At 36.2% G+C, this 18,255-nt stretch overlaps 1 protein-coding gene across 10 annotated transcripts in view; it reads left to right on the forward strand.

Moving 5' to 3' along the window:
* The window catches only part of EVI5 (ecotropic viral integration site 5), a 195,548-nt gene that overhangs the window by 64,430 nt on the left and 112,863 nt on the right, over window positions 1-18,255 (forward strand). For all 10 annotated transcript variants that reach the window (XR_012475537.1, XM_074221667.1, XM_074221673.1 and 7 more), the window contains one exon: window positions 12,808-12,997. Coding sequence is in view for 9 of the 10 variants with exons in the window: in XM_074221667.1 (XP_074077768.1) it covers window positions 12,808-12,997 (190 nt within the window). In the remaining variant the exon portion in view is untranslated. The remainder of the gene's footprint in view (window positions 1-12,807; window positions 12,998-18,255) is intronic.

The raw sequence follows: 18,255 nt of genomic DNA on the forward strand, positions 1-18,255 counted from the left end.
TTAAACTATTTTGTTTTATTTATGTAGTTTAAAAGTGACTTGTTTTGTAATACTATTTGTTTCCCTTAAAGTCATTTACAAAGTCCAACTTTGTTTTTTAGTATATTTGGTGGTAGTTGAGTGGAAAAATGCACTGGTATGTCTTTTAAACTAATAAATTATTTTAAAAGGGTTCTATTCTACAGGAAATGTACTCCGGATTAAAATAGATGAATTTATTTCAGTATTAAACCATTTTCCATATATTTGAGAAATCTTTGAAACTTCATAGGGATTGAATTAATTACTTGAATCATGGTATCCTCAGAAATCTCAGGTACTCTGAATACTTATAGTTGTAAATTCCCATTTAGCATGCAAGTAAAGGCATCTTGACATCTTATTTGGGCAGAAATTATGGTATAAGAACTAAGCAAGAAAGGTCTTAGAACAGCCAGTGAAAATGTTTTAAAGGTCATATGCTAATGATTATATTACATTTATTCGTAGGGAATCCTCTCTGTCCTTCACTCAGTTCCAGTGTATTCTTTAGGCAAAATTCTAAAAAGTTTAGAATATATTGAAAGTCTGGTAGTTTAGTAAGGATGAGGAGGGGTGTACTACTAGTAGGAAGTGTAGTGAGAGAAGTCAAGACTTTGTTTTCCTTTGATCATTGGGAAAGCAAGGTTCACTTTCCCTTTTAGTATCGGTTTCTTTCCTGAATTTTTCCCATATCATTTTTGAATTAGTCTTTCTCATCTTTGCTTTTGGGGTCAGCTGTTCTACTGTAAAAGCAGTTTGTTTTGATTTCTACCCCTAACAGTTTTTCTGTTACTACCCACAGGATCTGCATTCCTTGCCCTTTCTCACTCTACTTTCTCTGACCAACTTGTTTTTCTTGATCTGTTATTTCTTCCCAGTTTAGTAAGTTGAGGGAATATATTTTGAAAAATATAAGCTATTACATACTTATTTGCATATTATTATTTTCAGTAGTCTAAGTCTGAGGTGATGAGGGCTTGTTCCAGGATGGCATTGTCAGAGGAGAGAAGGGGGTGAATATGAGATGTCGTTAAGGTAAATTGACTTGAATTGGCAATAGACTGGATGGGTGGGCTAAGTGATCATGAGAAATTAAGTTTGATATCTCAGTTGTGAGCCTAGATGACTAGGAAGGAGAAAGGTGTCTTCAACTGTAATAGGAAAATGAAGGAATTGAGGAGAAAGATAATGCATTTAGTTTTGGACATTTTTTTATTTTAGGTTTTTGCAAGGCAAATGGGGTTAAGTGGCTTGCCCAAGGCCACACAGCTAGGGAATTATTAAGTGTCTGAGACTGGATTTGAACCCAGGTACTCCTGACTCCAGGGCCGGTGCTTTATCCACTACGCCACCTAAAAAAGTGTCATTTTAGAAGGGAGAGAACACTTAGCAGTGAAGTGGGTCAAGAGAGGTAGTCATACTTGAACTGAGATTGGAAGGAAGCTAATTTATATAAGAGGCTGATGTGAAGAGGGAGTTATCTTCCTAACCACACAAGCCTCTGTACTTCTTTACAAGACTGGGGGGCTATTCTTTGATTTTTTTTTCTTTCTTTTCCTTCCTTCCCTTCATCTCTCTTCCATACTCTAGAAGGTATTGTGGAGTGAAGGTCTTTGGAATGGAGCTAAAACTAGGAGGGAGCAAGAAAGGAGGATAAAGGAGGAGTTGAATGTGAAGCAGGAGCAATGTCTAGTGACTGTGCCTGGCCAGAAGGGATTGTGGGAGACCTGGAGGGGCAGAATCCTGAGGGAGATGCTTATAAATTTTGTGACCCTGGAAAAGTCTTTCTGGGCCTCAATTTCCTTACTTAATTAACATAAGGAGGTTAGTCTTAATTAACTTGAGGTTCCTTGTGGTCTAAATCCATGATCCTAAAGGATTGGAGCTTTGGTGTGGTGAGAGAAGGATTATTTATTTTGTGGGGACAAGACCTGTGTAAGGACCTCATGGGAGAAAAGGAGCAAGTAAGAGAGATGGGAACCATATGGCTACCCTATCTCAGAAGGAAGAGTGCTTCCAAGATGTTTAGGAGGATTAAGACATATAAAAGGCAACTAGGGTATTGTAAGCTTTAAGAAAGTTTAAGTAGAATAATGATTATAGAAAAGAATTTGAGATAGTGTCTTTTAGAAGAACTTTGGAAAAAGGAAAAAAGTAGTGAAGAAGAAAGAGAGGAATGGAAGAGGAGGAAATGAACTTTCAGTCAGTGTTGAAGTAACTCTGGGAAGTGAGGGCTGTGATTGACCCCAGATGGAGATGAAGTGACTTAAACAGGGCTCCATTCAAGCTCGGGGCTCCCTGATTCCAGCTCTCCTCTGTATACTCTTATCACCTGGCTGCTTAGAATACCAGATTTGGAGTCAGAAAGACTTGATTTCAAGTACTGCTTGAGATACAAATGATATGAACCTGGACAACTCACTTCTTTCTCTCTCTCTCTTTCTCCCCATCTATAGATGTCTAGGAGGTGTGGAGATATTTGAGCGAGAAGCAATTGACCCTTGAGTAAAGGGCTGTAAGAGGCAAGAATAAAGGGGATTTTTTGGGCCTAGGTGGAATCATTAGATCTAGAAGAATTTCTAATTTTCATTGTGATTGGAAGGAAAGAGGAAGGAAAATAAGAAACATCTCAATGACGTAAGGAAGCTCTTATTAAATGTCTGGTCTTCCCTGGGAAGTAGGAGGGTAAGTCATTTGTTTTGGGGGGTTTCTGTTTATGTAAGTCATCTGTGCTGAGTATGGAAGATCTGGCTGTATTGGGGTTTTGAGTGAAAGTGAATTCAATGAATGTAGAATAAGTTCAGAATGAGATGATTAAGGGGCATGATTAGGAGGAGCAACAAGAAAGTTATGGAACCAAAGCACATTTATCAGGACTTCAGTGAACTGTTTTATAGAATTTTCAGCAATATCTAGCAGATGAATGATTACCCAGGGATGGAGAGAAACAGATCAGCAACTTTAGAAGGTTAGGAGAACTGGGAATGGAAGAGTCAGAGACATAGAGTAGGAAAAATAAGGATGGCTCGAGGGACTCATCACACAGAGATCATCATATAGAGACAATGGGAAATATTGGTGATAGATGTGCTCAGAGAGGAGGATTTTGTAATAACAGAAAATTAAAGGTAATACAGTTGTTATGAGATGGTGAAACCTAAGGTATGACTCTTTAGTGTTTGCCCAAAGTGAAATGAAAAGTAGGTTTTCAGAAGTTGAGGAAGAGAAGTTGTATGATCAGAATTTTAGGAGCTGCTTCACTAGGAATGAATGGAAAACTACTTTAAGTGCTAATGTATCACGTACTATGCCAACTTCTGGGGGTACAAATGAAACTTTGAGACAGTTATAAAACCAAAGATTTCAGTAACAACTTTTTTTTTAAATGAGAACTTTTGCTTTCAAGAACCTTGTATCCTAATTGGGATAGCTAACATCTAAAGGAGGAATTAGTTAAAGGAAAGATAAAAAATGTTTTTCCTCCTTAGGCAGATGGTAATGCCTAGTATTCCTGATAGAAGAAGGGAAGGGGCTTGGTCCTGGGAGACTCTGGGTTCTCCACTAAGTGGGAAGAGATGGAGGGAGGGACATCAGCACCAAATTAAGAGAGGGCATTGGCAGAACAGTTTGAGGGGAGGGCTCCCTAGGGGCTAAGAGGGGAGCCTGCTCCTTATGAACTCACCAGCCTATGACCCATATAGTGGGTAGAGAGCCCCAGACTTCAAGTGAGGAAGGCCTCAGACACTCATCAGTAGTATGAACCTGGGCAAATCACTTCACCTCTGGGTGCCTCAGTTTCATCAAATATAAAATGGGAGGGGCAGCTGGGTGGTGCAATGGATAGAGCAGTGGTCCTGGAATCAGGAGGACTGAGTTCAGACACTTAATTGCCTAGTGTTACCTTGGGCAAGTCACTTAACCCCATTGCCTTGAATAAATTAAAAAAAAATGGGGATAATAGTGTTCCTCCTAGGTTTTTTATGAGGATCAAATGAGATTATTGTTGTGGATCCCTTAGCACACAATAGAAACTATAGAAATGTGAGCTATTTTTAGTAGTATTACTAATAATGAAGTTCTTAAAGGTCCAAATTCTTTTTTTTCTCTAGGATTCTATTTATTTTTAGTTTTACAATTTTTCCCTCATTCTTGCTTCCCTCCCTCCACCCCCACAGAAGGCAGTCTGTTAGTCTTTACATTGTTTCCATGGTATACATTGATCTAAGTTGAAGGTGATGAGGGAGAAATTGTATCCTTAAAGAAGAAAAATAAAGTATAAGAGACAGCAGAATTGCATAGTAAGATAATAGGTTTTATTTTTCTAAATTAAAGGTAATAGTCTTTGGTCTTTGTTCAAACTCCATAATTCTTTCTCTGGATACAGAATCTGCATTGTAGACAGCCCAAAATTGTCCCTGATTGTTGCACTGATGGAATGAGCAAGTCCATCAAGGTTGATCATCACCCTCAAGGGTCCAAATTCTAAAGTGTGCCCTGTATTGATTAGAATATAGGAGAGAAATGGGTTGTATGTTATTGATTTGATAGGAAATATAGAAGTCATTTACATAATTGATCAATATTCGCTTCTTTTGAACAGCTTACTGTGTTAGGGAGGTCCTGGGAGAGGCATAAAAGACTGACTCCACCTTCAGTACTGATCCCCTTTCCTCACTTTTCCCTTCTTCCTCCTTCAAGTTCTCTCTCCCCTTCCCCCAGGCACTTCAAGAGCTGCAAACTGCTTTAGGGTGAAAAGCATGAGAGCCATGGGTTCAAGGAACAAAACTGTTTAGGTGACCCTACTAGGAGCTGTACCAGAACTTGGGACTAAAAGGCCTGCTTACGTATATTGTTTCTGCCTCTAGGACCTAGACCATGTTTTAAGACTTGGGCTTCTTGAGGAGGATCTTAAGAGTTCATGTCCTCATTTTACAGGAGAACAAACTGAAAACTAGAGGACTGACTTACCTCAAGTTACACAGGTGGTAATGAAAGTCTTGTATCTTCTGACAGCCAGCATTCTTTCCACTGTGCTGTGCTGCCTTCTCAGTAAGTTAGAGTCAGTCAGGGTTAGAAGAGAGGGAGCCATATCTGTGGTTCATCATTGTTTGGAAAAGCACAACATTTTAACAGGAAATATTGACACACATACATTTTCCCTCGAAGATAATATATAGTGTTTAAGGGTTTGTAAGGAAGGAAAACTATATGTATATATTTTCCTTTTAGGTCACTTCCCATCATATCCCAGATACGCTAATTTTATCTATGCAGAAGTTTTTCAGTTTCAAGTAATCAGAGTTTTTTTTTAATTGCCTTTATTTCTTGTTTAGTTAAGAACAAAGAACTTTGTTCTTTGTAAGGAGTATAGAACCTGTTTCTTTTCTAATTTTTAAAATAGTCTAATATTGATGATATCCATTAGGAAGTTTTTTCCCTAGAGTATTTATTTTTCCCTTTATCAAACACTGGGTTATTGTCTATTTTGTTCCAGTGATTTGTTGATTTTTTTTAACTAATACCTAGTGGTGTTGATCACTACTGCCTGTAACATAGGGTGAGCACACAAGTGCTGTTTCTCATTCATCTCTACTTCTTTTTTGTTATTTCTCTTAAAATTTTAGGTATTTAGTTTTTCCAATGAATTTTGTTATTATTCTGTCTAGTCATGTAAAATGTTCCCTTGGTAATTTGTTTCTTATGGCATTAAAAGTGTAGATTAATTTTGGTAATTTTGTCATTTTTAGCCATAATCACTGAATATTCCTACAACTGTTTTGAGGAGTTCAGATGATGCAGGAGATACAGTGATAGGCCTAGAGTTAGGAATACCAGAATTCAGAATCCAACCTTTGATACTTAATGGCTATGTGTCCATGGTCCAGTTTCCTCATCTGCGAAATGGTGATAATAATAGCACCTCTCTCCCAGGGTTGTTGTGAGGATTAATAATAAAGTATGCGTATAACACTACTCCTAGTGCTGGTCTGTGCTGGGTGCTAGACATTTACATTTTTCTTTTTTCTAAGAAACACTTAGATATTTACTATCCAAGTCCTTTATGTGCCTTTCCCCTCAGATTCTTTGTGTGTTGTTTCATTATATGGAATGAGATTTTCCTTTTCTATTATTGCTTCTTGTTTTTTGCATTTATGCTAATGATTTCTGAGGATTAATTTTGTAACCTGCAATTTTGCTGAAGCTAGTCTCTTTGTCATTTCTGTAGGATTTTCCAAGTAAACTACCATGTCATCAGCAAATTGGAATAGTTTTGTCTCCTCTTTACCGGTCTATGTGCTTTTTTTTTTTTGCAAGGCAAACGGGGTTAAGTGGCTTGCCCAAGGCCACACATCTATGTGCTTTTTGTTGTTTTTTGTTTGTTTTTTGCAATGCAGTGGAGTTAAGTTACTTACCCATTGTTACACAGCTAGGTGCTTATTAAGTGTCTGAGGCCAGATTTGAACTCCGGTCCTCCTGACACCAGGGCTGGTGCTCTATCCACTGTGCCACCTAGCTGCCCCCTTTCAATGTGCTTTTAATTTTTTTTCCTTGTTATTGCTATTGCTAGCATTTCCAGAACTATATGAAGTTATAGTGAGGAGAGTGGGCTTTGCTTTTTCTCTCTTGTTTTTATTCGAAAAATCCAAGTGTTTCCCCATTGCATGTGATGTTTCTTTTTGGTTTTAGATAAATGGTTTTCTGATTGTTAAAAAAGATCTTTCCATCCTTATACTTTGTAGACTTTTTAACCTTTAAAAAAAATTGTAAGTTTTTCTTCCTCTGTTGTACTAATCATATAGTTTTTGATGTTTTGGGTTTTAATATTATTGATTATGTTGATTGTTTTCTGAAGTGTTAAACTCTAATTGCATTTCTAGTATTTTTCCAGTGAAGGGTAATGAATGATTTCTTATCTAAATTACTGTAGATTTTTTAAATTATTTTTTTCTAATTACATACAACATTCATTCATTTGCAAGTTTATGAGTTCTACATTTTCTACCACCCTCCCATCCTAACAGTCTGGTAAAAGTTGTACACATACAATTGTGTTCAATATATTTCCATATTAGTCATGTTGTGAAAGAGGAATTCAAATACTAAGGGGGAAATAAACATGAGTAAGAAAGCAAAAACATAAAAGAAATTTTTAAAGTGAACACAGTATGCTTTACATTCAAATTCTGAAGTTTTTAATCGTTTTTTTGTTTGTTTTTCTGGATGCGGATGTCATCATCCATAACAGATCTCTCAGAGTTGTCTTTGATCACTGAATTGCTCAGAGGAAATGCATCCTTAATAGTTGATTCACCTCACCATGTTTTTGTTAATGTGTACAGTGTTTTCCTGGTTCTGCTCACTTCACTCAACATCAGTTCATACAAGTCTTTCTAGGCTTCTCTAAAGTCTGATTGCTCATGATTTCTTATAGTACAGTATTATTCTATAACATTCACAAAGCATAACTTGTTTAGCCATTCCTAACTGATGACCATTCTCTCAATTTAGGATGTCTTTGGGACACAGACCAGGTAGTGGTATTGCTGGATTAAAGGGCATGTACAGTTTTATTACCTTTGAACATAGTTCCAATTACTCTTCAGAATGGTTGGATCAGTTCACAACTCCACTGACAAAGCATTAGTGTCCCGGTTGTTCCACATTGACAGTAGTTATTTTTCTTTTTTGTTATCTTAGCCAATCTGATAAGTGTGAGGTCAGTGTTGTTTTAATTTCCATTTCTTTACTCAATAATGATTTGGAACATTTTTTCATATGACTATAGATATCTTGCTCACATCCTTTTTTTTTTTTTTTAACAAGCATTGGGGTTAAGTGACTTGCCCAAGGTTATGCAGCTAGGTAATTGTTAAGTGTCTTGAATTTGGGTCCTCCTGACTCTAGGACCACTGCTCTATGTACTGGGCCACCTAGCTGCCCCCTACTTGCTCATATCTTTTGACCGTTTATCAATTGGAGAATGGCTTGTGTTCTTATAAATTTGACTGAATTCGCTATATATTTTAGAAATCAATCCTGTTGTGAAAATTGTTTCTCAGTTTTCTGCATTCCTTCTAATCTTGGCTACACTGGTTTTGTTTGTGCAAAACCTTTTTTAGTTTAATGTAGTCAGACTCATCCATGTTGTAATTATAAAGTGCTCTATCTCGTTTGACCATAAACTCCTTTCTCCATAGATCTGACAGATAGACTATTTCTTTTTCTCTTAATTGGCTTATGGTATCATCCTTTGTCTAAATTCTGTACCCATTTCCACCTTATTTTGGTATAGGATGTGAAATGTGGGTCTATTCCTAGTTTTTTTTGTCATACTTTTTTCCAGTTTTCCTAGCAGTTTTTGTCAAATAGTGAGTTCTTATCCCAGAAGCTAGAGTCTTTAGGTTTTATCAAACAGTAGATGATTATAATAATTTATTATGTTTCCTTTGTACCTAATCTATTCCTCTGATCTACTTCTCTGTTTTCTTAGTACCAGCTGTTTTATAATATAATTTTATATCTGGTACAACTAAACCACCATCGTTTGCATTTTTTTAAAAAAATTAATTCCCTTGATATTCTTGACCTTTTGTTTCTCCAGTTGAATTTTGTTACTATTTTTTTTTAACTCTGTAAAATAGTTTTGGTAGTTTGGTATGACTTTAATTAAGTAATTTAATTTGAATAGACTTGTCATTTTTATTATATTAGCTTGGCCTAACCATGAGCAATTTATATTTTTCCATTTGTTTAGGTCTGACTTTATTTGTGTGAAAAGTGTTTTGTAATTGTTCATATAGATTCTGGATTTGTCCTGGGAGGTAGATTCCCAAGTATTTTATGTTGTTTACAGTTACTTTAATTGAAATTTTTCTTTCTAACGCTTGCTGATAGACTTTGTTGGTCATATATATTATAGACTCTCTGAACAGGATTTTGTTGAAAATTTTTGTTTTTAATTTTTTTCTACTTTTTTTTATTTATTTAAGGCAATGGGCTTAAGTGACTTGCCCAAGGTCACACAGCTAGACATTTATTAAGTTTCTGAGTCCTAATTTGAACTCAGGTCCTGACTCCATGGCCGGTGCTCTATCCATGCTCTAACCAGCAGCCCCTGATAAAATTTTTGAGTCATATTCATTAATAATATAGGCCTATAGTTTTCTTTCTGTTTTTTCTTTTCCTGCTTTGGGAATTAGGACTGGATTCTCATAAAAGGATTCTGATATGGTGCTTTTTTCTCAGTTTTTAAGAATAATTTGTTAGGGATGTGTATTGACAGAATTTTCCTGTGAAACCAACTAGAAGTTTTTTCCTTTGGTAGTTCCTTTTGTGGGGGGAGGGAAAATTAAATTTTTTTAATTTTAAAAATTAAAATTTCTAATTAAAATTTCTTTATTGTGTTTTTCAATGGAGAAATACAAAATAGTTCTTGTAAAATACAAGGAGTACAGTTACTATAAAATACACTTTTTTTTTTAGATTTTCTAAGGCAATGGGGTTAAGTGGCTTGCCCAAGGCCACATGGCTAGGTAATTATTAAGTGTCTGAGGCCAGATTTGAATTCAGGTACTCCTGACTCCAAGGCCAGTAGCCGCCCCCATGCCACCTAGCCACCCCACAGTTACTGTAAAATAAAGCAAACTCCAGTCATGAGATCTTATTTTTCTTTGATAGTCCCTTTACAGCTGCATCTGTTCTCTTTTGTGAGGTAAGATCTCAATTTGGATTTCTGATAGTTTAACTGTTTCATATTTTTTAAGATATATTTTTTTCTGCTTTCAATTTTGTTAGCACATAGCTATGCTTAATGTGTTCTGATTATTTTTTTTCCTCTGGTTTTGCTATGATCTCATCAGGCTCATTTGCTATTTTATTAATTTGACATTCTGCTCTCTTAATCAAATTAGTTAAGGGTATATAAATTATATTAATTTTTTCAAAGAGCCAGCTTTTGGTTTTAGTCAACATTCTATTTTTTGTTTTGAATTTATTTTCCTCTAAATTCTAATATTTATTTGTACTCATTTGTACTTATTTTACATTTGATTATTTGTTGAAGTTCTAATTTTTTTAAAATAAATTTTCTAGGGGCGGTTAGTTAGTGCAGTGAATAGAGCACTGGCCTTGGAGTCGGGAGTACGTGGGTCCAAATCCGACCTCAGACACTTAATAATTATCTAGCCTTGTGGCCTTGGGCAAACCACTTAAGCCCATTGCCTTGAAAAATCTAAAAAAATAAAACCCAACTAAATAATAAAAAATAAATTTTCAGTTCATTAATCCTTTTCTGTTTTGATATACGTTTGTAAGGAAATGATTTTTTTGAGGTTTACTTTAGCTGCATCCCAGAAATCTTGATGACTGTTTCCTCATTATCATTTTCTTTTACATAGTTATTATTTCTGTTTTGTTCTTTGACTCACTCATTTTTTAAAAAGTTTTTATTTATTTTGAGTTTTACAATTTTTCCTCTAATCTTACTTCCCTTCCCCCACCCCCACAGAAGGCAATTTGCCAATCTTTACATGACTCACTCATTTTTTTTTTAGAATTTCACTCTTAAGTCTCCATCTGGGTCTGTTATCCTTTTGCTTGTAGCCCTTGAACCACTTACTGATTTTTATTGTATATTATTTATTAAGGTTAAAATCTACTTAATTTTTTCTTCCCCTTTATATTTATTTGTAATATTTCTTTACTCTTAACACATAGAAAATTTTTGTAAAAGTTCCATGTGGTGCTAAAAATCTGTATATTCTTTTACTGTTCTATTTAGAGGATGCCAAAGTCTTTTTAACTTGTTTCTCTGCAATTTTTTTAGTCCTATATTTTACCATTTGTTTATTTTTCTGTTAGATTTATCCAAACCTGAGAGAGAGTTATTGAATTCTCCTGTCACTACTGGGTAATTCTTTTTGCCTTCTTGTAGCTCAGATGATGTTTCCTTTATGGATTTGGATACTAAAGCATTTGGAGCATATACTTTTTTTGGGGGGGGGGGTTGCAAGGCAATGGGGTTAAGTGGCTTGCCCAAAGCTAAGTGTCTGAAGCCAGATTTGAACTCATGTACTCCTGACTCCAGGGCCGGTGCTTTATCCACTGCGCCACCTAGCTGCCCCTTGTAGTGAGTTATTAATTCATATGCCATGGTTTCTGCCTTCAGAAGGCTACAAGTTTAATATGCTACGGACATAGTAGACACATTGAGTTAGAGACTAAAAAAAATAATCATGTTGGGGTGGCTAGGTGGCATAGTGGATAAAGCACTGGCCCTGGAGTCAGGAGTACCTGGGTTCAAATCCGGTCTCAGATACTTAATAATTATCTAGCTGTGTGGCCTTGGGCAAGCCACTTAACCCCATTTGCCTTGCAAAAACCTAAAAAAAATCACGTTCTAAAATGGATGGTATGGAAAATAAATGCTTTGAGAAATAGGAAAGACTGAAAATAAGTAGCAGCCAGGATTTCTTTCTTCCATATAAGATTCACCTGTATGTGTCTGTGTCTGATGCCAAAAGCTAAAAACAGACATTTGTAAATTTTGCATAGAAAAGGTTTTGCTTAATTGATATTTATGTTTATCCTAAATTTCTAGACCCTAGTAGAAACATATAAAATGATAGACTTCTTGGGTGACTAGATGGCACAGTGGATAGAGCACTGGTCCTAGAGTCAGGAGGACCAGAGTTCAAATCTGGCCTCAGACACTTCATAATTACCTAGCTGTGTGGCTTTGGACAAGCCACTTAATCCCATTTGCCTTGCAAAAAAAATAAATAAAATTATAGACTTCTGTTGACCAAATCCTAAGCCTGATGCTGACCATTTTTCAATTCAATTTACATACTTTTATTTAGCATCTACTGTGTTTAAAACTGCCTTAGGCCTTTGGGATACAGAGACAAATGTGGAGCTAAAACTGCTTATGTATTCCAGGAAGATGCAACATGCAGGTAGAAAAGTAAATAGAAGATCATTTGAAGAGAAAAATAATAATTCATTGGGAAGGGAGGGTGACAGGAAAACTTTCTTTAGAATTGGCTCTTGTATTCAGTTATTTCTTTGTGAAAACCACACTAAATTAATCTTCCCATCAGAGCTTTTCGTTATTTTTTCTTTTTTTCTTTTTTCTTTTCTTTTTATTCTTTTTTCTTAATTTTTATTAAAGATATTATTTGAGTTTTACAATTTTCCCTTCAATCATAATTCCCTCCCCCCACCCCCCACGGAAAGCAATCTGTCAGTCTTTACTTTGTTTCCATGTTGTACCTTGATCCAAATTGGGTGTTATGAGAGAGAAATCATATCCTTAGAGAAGAGACAAGAATTCTAAGAGGTAACAAGATCAGACAATAAGATATCTGTTTTTTTCTAAATTAAAGGGAATAGTCCTTGAACTTTGTTCAAACTCCACAGCTCCTTAACTGGATACAGATGGTACTCTCCTTTGCAGACAGCCCAAAATTGCTCCCGATTGTTGCACTGATGGAATGAGCAAGTCCTTCAAGACTGATCATCACTCCCATGTTGCAGAGCTTTTCTTTAGTTTGAATTTTTAATGATAGTGTTTCAAAAACAGATAGGAATGAAATATTTTTGGGTGTTGTATTGATTTCAAAATGTTAAAGTTATCTCCCCTAAAATAACAGTGAAATTCTGCTTTTTTTATAACATCAACTTTTGATATCTAACTAGGTACTGAGAAATTTTGTCAGGCAGATGTCATTGTTCCTTCTTGTTGAAATATAATTAGATTTTAAAATAATTTTTATTATGTTTTAGATTGTTAGAGACGGACAGTAAGTCCTTAAGATCTGTAAATGGGTCAAGAAGAAACAGCGGCTCCTCTCTTGTATCAAGTTCATCTGCTTCTAGCAATCTCAGCCACCTTGAAGAAGATTCTTGGATTCTTTGGGGGAGAATTGTTAACGAGTGGGAAGATGTACGCAAAAAAAAAGAGAAGCAAGTAAAGGTATTTATGTCTTACTACTACAGCAGTGTAATAGAAAGTGTATTATCAAGGGTACAGATTTTTTGCAGATCTGATTCAACAACCAAGTGCCTAGGAAGTCCTGTGACTGGTGGAAATGATTTAAAAAAAAAAAAACCCATCCTTGCTCTGAGGGAACTTATGCTTTATTGGGAAAATATAGCAAGAACATATGCAAGGTACAGGAAGAACATACAAAGTCATAATAAGAGGGAACAATCACTAATAATTGGGGATCGTGAAAGGTTTCAAAGCAAAGCTTTCCCTGAATTGAATTTTGAAGGAAGCAAGGGAGTCTTTGAGAAAACTGTAAGGCTCAAATTCATTCCTCACTCTTACATAGATAGAGGTTTGGGTGTGGGTGAAGAGATTTGATTCTGCAAATAACCAGTAGGGCCACTTTTGACTGTACCATTGATTATGGCAAGGAGAAAATGAGTGAAGTGCAAAAAAATGGATTGGAACCAAGATCATGAAGGGCTTCAGTTGGCTTTTATCCTTGAAGCAGTCAGGAACACTTGGCATCTGATAGATTAAGAACTGGACTGGATTTAGTTCCACCTCCTTCTTTGATAGTTGAGGAACCAGAGACTAGGGAGACTGGTCTATGGCCACACAAGTAGTAAGTAGTAAAAGTAGGACTCATCCTTATGTCCTCTGACTTATGACCCCACACTCTTTAGTGGTACTATGCTATTGCTATTTTTAGATCTACTGAATTTTGTTTGTATAACAGAGATTGAGAATAAGACTGATTTAGATTAGTTTACTTTGCCAAATTTAATCATAAATTGTAGGTGTGACCTTTTTCCAGAATTTTGTTTGGGGAATGGTGTCAAATGTCAAATTAATTGATCAGTTATAGAAATACGGGTTTAGAAGAAAACTTTAAAAAGTTATCTTGTGGGGCGGCTAGGTGGCACAGTGTATAGAGCACTAGCCCTGGAGTCGGGAGGACCTGAGTTCAAATTTGACTTCAGACACTTAATAATTATCTAGCTGTGTGACCTTGGGCAAGCCACTTAACCCCATTTGCCTTGCAAAAAACTAAAAAAAAAGTTATCTAGTCCATTTTCAGGCAACAAATATTAAGCACCTACTATGGGTCAGATATTGTACTAAAATCTGGCAATAGAGAGAAAAGGCAAAAGACATTTCTTATTCTCAGAGAGCTCATAGTCCATTGCAGGAAAAAACAAAGACAACTTCTGAGAGTTGATCTTTTGCTTAGGGACAGTTCTGACCCTTTTAAAAATTATTAGTTTGAAGAGGAATCTTCCTGCATTAATAAAAATATAGTTAAATTGATGATTTATGGTAAACCTGAAGCTTTCTGTAGATGTACATGTCTAAATATTCATTTTTTCAGTAGACATGTTTTCTCTTTTTACCCAAGAATTTTTCATTTGTGGATATCAAAGATAAGATCTACTATAGAAAAATCATCTGAGAAAACATAACATTCTCAAGGATACTTTGATATCTGTGTGTGTATGTGTGTGTGTGTATGTGTGTGTGTGTGTAATATCTGTATATGTGTTCATATGAATATATATATATAGTAGGAAGCTGGAATATGGGTTGCTGGTTATTGGTATCTTTTCTGTTGCCTTTTTAAAAAATAGTATCAATCTGTTCTCTTTTCTAGACTTTTTAACCTCCCTGAGGTATCAGGGAAGCTTAAGTTCTTAAAAAATTGTATTATCTCCAGAAAAAATTATTTTTGATATTCATTTAGTTATGTACAATCATTCTTCCAGATTTCTTTTTCAAATCCTAGTGCTACTTCTTTGCATGGTATATTGATCTTTAAATTGTTGAGTTCAAGTGTGAAAGTTCTGCTATCACTACAAAAACAATTGAGAACTATAAGAATAAAATTAGATCTGTACTAGTTCATTGAAATGTTTATTGTTCTCCTGGTTTCATATGTAAATAATCTTAGGCTTGGATAATCTAGCACCAAACTTTGCAGGGCTATTCTCACTTATCTTTTGGGAGAGAATATTGAAGGCAGTCTTTCATCATCTATTTTTTAGACTGGTGTTGCTCTTTGTTCTGTTCTTGCTAGGTAAAAAGATAAATATTGACTTCTATCCACTTTGATCCAGTAGTGACTTTTCTACATTGGTTAAAGTTTTTGGAATTTGTGATAGTCAATGCATTCAACTTTTTACATTATTCAGAACTGTCAGATTATTTTAACAGTTGGTTTGAACTAGATTGTATCTAGGATACAGATGGAAGAAACTGATAATGTATTATTGAGCAAAAGATTGGAAATGGGGATTGAAAGAGAAGAATCAAAGGTGCCTTCAAGTTTGTAAACTACTTAGCAGTGACCCTAATAGCTTGGAGCAGATCTGATGAGAGTGGGGAGAGGGGATACAGATAATAAATTCCATGTTGGATATTCTGAATTTGAGGGGGCCCGTAGAATGTAGAGAAAAACATAGCATACAGTTGTCAATTCAAGATTGCTCAAGAGTATTAGAGTGAGATGCATGGCATAGACCTGCCTTTTGAATGCAGGATAGTAGTTGAACCCCCCAGTAGTTAGTAGAAACAGAAGAGTACATGGGACAGCCTTGGGAGAAACTTATTATAGTGGAGCAGCAGATAGACGCTATGAAAAGCATTCATCTAGGTTGAGACTTGGGCACAAAGTGTTCTAAAAGCTGAGGGAGAAGGTAGTATCAGCTACCCAGCATTCACAGAGAATGAAGACTGAGGGACAAGTTGTAGGGATTAACAGTGAGCATGTCATTGGAAACTTTAGAGAGCAAGTTCATTTGAGTGGCAAGAATGAGGAGCATGGGTTTTGGGAAGTGGGAGCTGGGAGGAGAGGGGGGCTGAGAGCTTGAATTAATCAAGGCAAAGTTCCTTAGGATGAGAAGTCTAATGTGTTTGAAGGCAGCTAAGAAAAGCATTAGATGGGGAGAGTGAAAATGAGAGATGAGAAATCATCAAGAGTGTAAGTTCTTAGAGGATATTGGAAAGAATAGGATCAATAGGTCTTGGTTATGGAGAAGGACTGTCTCTTCTGAAGAGAAAAGTATGACGGAAGGAAGGGTAAATGAAGATGTAGGTGTAGAAGATGTAGATACATACAAGTAGAATAGAGGAAGAAGGTGGCCATGGTTGTTTTCATAATATAAGATTAGGATGCCTATTGGGCTGGGGTAGCAAAGAAGGCATTTGGGAGTAGATATCAAGGAGAGTTTTGGAATAGTTGGTAAAGGGAATGGACTCTCTAATCGATCAAGAAAGAGCAAAACTTTTCCATAACAAGCAGTGAGGACCCAGTTGAAACTGAATGAAAGGAACTTTTCACGTACTTAGTGAGCACAAGGACCGGGGCTTCTTCCATTAGTTTTGTTCAGCAGTTTAGGAGGATGAACACCCAGAATGCTGATGCTGGTCCAGGGGCCAGGTTGTCAGGGAGTCTGTGTAGAGCTGAATTTAGTTCAAGTTAAGCAGGTTATATAGTCTGGAAGAACAGAAAGAGATGAGGGACTTGAGGTTGTGGTTGCAAAGGAAAGAGATGATAGAAACCAGGATCTGGCTTGGTGGGCAAAGATCCATGGAATTAGCCTTTGAGGGGGAACGATCTATGTGGTGGTCTCTACTGGGATGTGGTTGTGGCTGACCAGGAAAAAACTTACTTGACCTCCTTCTGGAGGTGCCACTGTGCAGAGGGCTCCATCAAATCTAACCTCAAACACTTACCTCAGTTTCCTAATATGTAAAAAAGGAAGGATCAAATGAGATCCTAATTGTGAAGCACTTTGGTAAAGTTCTTGGCACATAGTATATCTTACATGAATGTTAGCTGTAATGATAGTTATTATAATGATTATTATGACTTTAAAAGCTGGATTTCCATTAACATAAGAACAAAGAAAAGAAGGTATGAAAAAAAGTTTAATATGAAGGGAAGTTTAACTAAAGCAGGAATTCCAAAGGGCAGATGAAGAAAGAGCCTAGGGTTTGGATAGAATGGGACTAAGTATGCAGGGGAAGAAGTAAGAGAAGATTTTTTTTACCTCAGGAAATAGTGACTCTGAATTGCTGAACAGAATGGAGTGTAGGTAGTGTGTGTCTATTAGTCATGTGGCTGGAAAAATTCTCATTTGTTGAGCCGTGGGATGATGAAGGGCAGTGTTGGTGGTTGTTTACTGTGAAAACATTGTAAAATTATGAGATCTGACACCCCAGGAACCTAGCAGAATCACACTTGTTGGTAATCATAATTATATGCTTATGTGTGTGACATACAAACACATTGTCTTATTCTATCTCCATAATAACTGGGTGAGGTAGGGGCTGTTGTTATCCCTATTTTACACATAAAGAAATTGAGACTGAGAGAAGTTACTGTGCTCAAGGGGATCAACCTAGCAGGTGTGTGGTCAGATTTCAGCTCCGGACTTCATGACTTTTACCTGTGTATCACCTTGCTGTGAAAAGAACATGGTATTATCTTTGATACTATACTAGACTCAGAGATGTATCTTATGGGAATCATGTATCAGCCCTGTGTGTCAGACCCTAGTACTTTTGGACATTTATTCTGATGTTAGTCCTTAAAAATCCATTCAATATTATGCCAATAAGGTGGATAAATGGAAAGAGGACTTGGGGAGAGAGATAAGGAGTGTGGTGGAAGCAGAGAGGGAAAAGGTAAGAATAAGATGGAGAAGAAAGGAGATCTGAAGAAAAGTGATGGTAACTTTTCTAGTATTAGTTCAGTGTGAAATCTGTGCTTGGATGATGCCCTTTAATTAGTTGATTATCACATGAACCAGTTCTCCATGGCTGTCTTCTTTGAAACCTCTTAGAACAGAGGTTCTTAAACCTGGGGTCTCTGAACTTCTTTTTAAAATATTTGGTAATTGTATTTCAACACAGTTTTTTTTAGTGACCCCAAGTATGTTATTTTATCCTTGTAAAAATGTTATTCTGAGTAGTAGTCCAGAGGCACCAGAAGATGGTCATCAAACAGATCTGATACGAGAAAGTTTGAGACCCTCTCCCCTTTTAGAACCTGAATGTAAGAATTTCTTAGAATTTTACCTTTAGAAGGAATTTTGGAACAGCCGCTATAGCGTCAGTTTATTCTTTGTAGCAACATTAACTAAATTGGTGGCAGTCTGTGGACCATAGCTGTCCCCTTAAAGCAGAATAAAAATTGCTTGAAAATCACAGGTTTTAATTTTTTCTGAGTGCCAGATTTCATT

This window comes from Macrotis lagotis, chromosome 2 (genome assembly GCF_037893015.1).
Source record: "Macrotis lagotis isolate mMagLag1 chromosome 2, bilby.v1.9.chrom.fasta, whole genome shotgun sequence".
Taxonomy (NCBI): domain Eukaryota; kingdom Metazoa; phylum Chordata; class Mammalia; order Peramelemorphia; family Peramelidae; genus Macrotis; species Macrotis lagotis.